Consider the following 3,133-nt stretch of genomic DNA (forward strand, 5'->3'; position numbering starts at 1 on the left):
AGGGGCTTGGCTTTCCCTTGATAGACAGCCAATGCCAAACAAGGGGATGGCTCTGCTCGTATACCTCTGTGTCCTTAGCACTGCAGTGTCCTTGCCCAGTGAAGTGGGCATGGGCATCTCCTTTCCCACTGCTGGCAGCACCCAGGTGGATGATACAACAGCTTGTGCCTTTTCTTTTTCTACAGCTTTGGGGAAGTATTTCACAGGGAAGCTGTTCAAGAAGGTGAGAGGATGACAACAACACCTCCACGAGGTTGCAGCAACATCAGTGATGACTATTACCTGCTCTGTAACGTGGAGATGGCATGGGGAATTGTCCTAGAGTCACTGGCTGCAGCTGGTGTCCTCATCACCATTTTCCTTATCTGCTCACTTTTCTTTCTCATCTGCAAAGTCCAGGACAACAGCAAGAGGCAGATGATCTCCATCTATTTCTTCTTTCTCTTAGGCACACTTGGCGTTTTTGGTCTCACTTTTGCCTTCATCATTAAGCTCAATGACACGACTCGCCCTACTCGCTTCTTTCTATTTGGAGTAATCTTTGCTCTCTGCTTTGCATGCCTCCTCACCCATGCCTGCAACCTCAGCAAGCTAGTGAGAGGAAGAAAACCCTTCTCCTGGCTGGTCTTGCTGCTCCTCATTTTTTCCTTTCTCCTGGTACAAGTGGTGATCAACATTGAGTACTTAGTCACCATGCTAGTAAACCAGAGAGACACATTTCTGAGTATGTCTCGAGAAGATACCAACAAGGACTTTGTCATGCTTTTGATCTACGTGCTCTTCCTGATGGCCCTGACCTTCTTGGTGTCCATGTTCACATTCTGTGGGCCATACAAAAGCTGGAAAAGGCATGGGGCACACATCTTTGTCACTGCCCTGTTTTCGATTGCCATTTGGGTGGTGTGGATCACTATGCTCACAAAAGGCAACACAGTTTTAGAGAGACCTAGCTGGGATGATCCTGTCATGGCCATTGCTTTGGTGTCCAATGGATGGATCTTTCTGATTATGTATATCGTTCCTGAAATTTGTTTCCTCACTGCTCCTCTGAGGCTGGAGGACTACCCTCCAGAAAATAACTTCTGCCAACCCAAGCTCATAAAGCAGACAACTGGAGTGGACAACCGTGCCTACACCCAAGATGAGCTTGTGCAAGGTAGGATGAAAGGAACAACTCCACTCTCCCCCAGCCCTAATCACAGGCACCACTTATGAGCTAAAGAAAAGATTTGAAGATGATGGATAATTTAGAGACAGAAAACAAGTGTCAGACTGATGAAACTTCAGAAGTACAAGTGAAAAAGAATCTCCTGACAAGAGGGAAAAGAATAAGGACCAATGCAAAGCCAAAGTTATGTAGGAGGAGTGACTGAGTAGGAGACTTACTATGTGTCAGGGCTGAGAGATAACTCCTTATAATTCTATTATGTCTGGGAAGTCCATGTAAATTCAGGATTTTTGTTTGCTTGTTTCTCAGCAATGCTCCAGCTCTTCAGACCTCTCCAGGTTATACCCTGGAGATTATTTATTCCAGTTCTAATGTGGTTCCCATTATCTATCTAAAAATGAACCCATCCAAGGACATCTTACTTTTCTGTATGAGTCTCATGCTTACTTGGACAAGGGTTCCCAAATCTGTGGGTAGATGTGACTCCACTGCCTGTGGGTCTGCTGCTGAGATCACATTCATCCCCTGGAGTCAGACCTCCAGGTTGTAAAAGAATAGCTGAGAAGGGCTGCGATCTCCCAGGGAATACCACAGAGAGGGTCTTGTACATCCAAGTGGGAGGGATTTGGCTGGTGATGATGACAGTAATTGTGAGGCAACAGATGTCTAAACTCCAAGGCCACCTATGTCCTGTTATTTACATACCATTCATTCCTGCTTTCAGGAATATTTAAAAAGTCACCTGTGGGTTTTAACCCATTCCTGCCTGCATATTGCATGGTTTCATCAGTCTAAAAGTAGCTGCTAATGTAGCCACAGGCCCTTTGAATCTCCCTTGATATGATACTTCCAAGCTACCATATAAAGCTAACTTTCTACCTCTCTTGTCTTGTGACTCAGGAGGCACAGAAAATCTCAGCTACTCCCCATACTCTTCTCACTTTCAGATGAAGGTAAGTTCATGCTCCACTTCACCTGTTTCACCACACATAGGCTATTGTTCAGGCACTGAAGAGAAGGAGAGCAGGCAAAGAGAGATGGTTCTAGACTAGGCTCTGTGCCAGCAGATCAATGCTTTGCATGGAGCTGGATGATGTGTTCATGGCAATGCCTATGGCTAGATGTAAGGAGATGGGGTGGTGGAGGGTCTAGGGCAAAGTCTGAGGTTGTGGTTTTCAGTGCTTCTGGATGTGACATTACATACAAAGTCATCTTTTTGAACACAGTTTCTGCAGTAGACTGTGCCCTTTCCCCAGGAGATCATGCTCCTTTTCCCCTCCCATGCCCTGAATGTATTCCCACCAGGAACCACTGGCAGTTGCAGTGCTGATCCAGAGTGGGCACTCTGTGTGTCCTCGTGTCCATTCACCAGTGCTCTCCTTCAGATCACAGCCTAGCCAGGTCTAATAGCTCACATCTTGTTCCCACATATAGTCCAGGGACATGTCTCCATTGCTGGTTTGTTCTGCCAGGATCCTCTTCCACAGCCCCATTGATCACACTCTCAGGAAACCTTCAGCTCTGTTTCTCCCTCCCCTGCTTTGTTTTACTTGTTGGTGTTTTTAAACCCACATTCTATTACTTCTCTCCAGTTTTGAAAGGTAAAGACTTGTGTGCTTTCTTTCCAGACCATCGAATCCCAAAGTGATTTCTCCATCCCTCGACCCAAGGCCCGGACAAGCCCATACCATGACTACACAGGTGGTAAAGGCCCCATGTAGCAGGTCTGCAGCAAGAAAAAAAGAGACTAAGTGCCTGTCAACAAGGGCATGGGGCATGGGCCACATGATGATGGATGAGTTCTCTGGCAGAAGAGACAATTAACCCACAATGACATAGGAGGAGAGGGGTCCTCTTTTCTCTACACAAGCACCCTTGTAGATGCCTCTCATTCCTCAAACACAGCTTTCAGACACTGCTCTAGCCAGCCTGTCCCTGCTCACTGTTTCTGTGTGGAATGGAGTT

The 3,133-nt window shown here is 46.5% G+C and overlaps 1 protein-coding gene across 2 annotated transcripts; it reads left to right on the top strand.

Annotated features, from left to right (window-relative positions):
* The first annotated feature begins 231 nt into the window (after nucleotides 1-231).
* LOC128971417 (retinoic acid-induced protein 3-like) lies at nucleotides 232-2,889 on the top strand. Of its 2 annotated transcripts, none has more exons than XM_054386961.1 (3): nucleotides 232-1,156; nucleotides 2,069-2,121; nucleotides 2,797-2,889. In XM_054386961.1, exons 1-3 carry the CDS (start codon nucleotides 232-234, stop codon nucleotides 2,887-2,889), a joined length of 1,071 nt encoding a protein of 356 aa, XP_054242936.1. The 2 variants fall into 2 exon arrangements, with proteins under 2 accessions (XP_054242936.1, XP_054242938.1); XM_054386963.1 differs by having other exon boundaries at nucleotides 2,078-2,121.
* The last annotated feature ends 244 nt before the right edge of the window (nucleotides 2,890-3,133 follow it).

This window comes from Indicator indicator, chromosome 14, assembly GCF_027791375.1.
Source record: "Indicator indicator isolate 239-I01 chromosome 14, UM_Iind_1.1, whole genome shotgun sequence".
Lineage (NCBI taxonomy): Eukaryota > Metazoa > Chordata > Aves > Piciformes > Indicatoridae > Indicator > Indicator indicator.

Excerpts from the sequence above, each read along its gene's own strand:
- LOC128971417 (XM_054386961.1), top strand. The coding sequence starts at position 232 with ATGACAACAACACCTCCACGAGGTTGCAGCAACATCAGTGATGACTAT. Across the intron at positions 1,157-2,068 it reads CCAAGATGAGCTTGTGCAAG|GAGGCACAGAAAATCTCAGC; the intron begins GTAGGATGAAAG and ends CTTGTGACTCAG. Across the intron at positions 2,122-2,796 it reads CTTCTCACTTTCAGATGAAG|ACCATCGAATCCCAAAGTGA; the intron begins GTAAGTTCATGC and ends CTTTCTTTCCAG.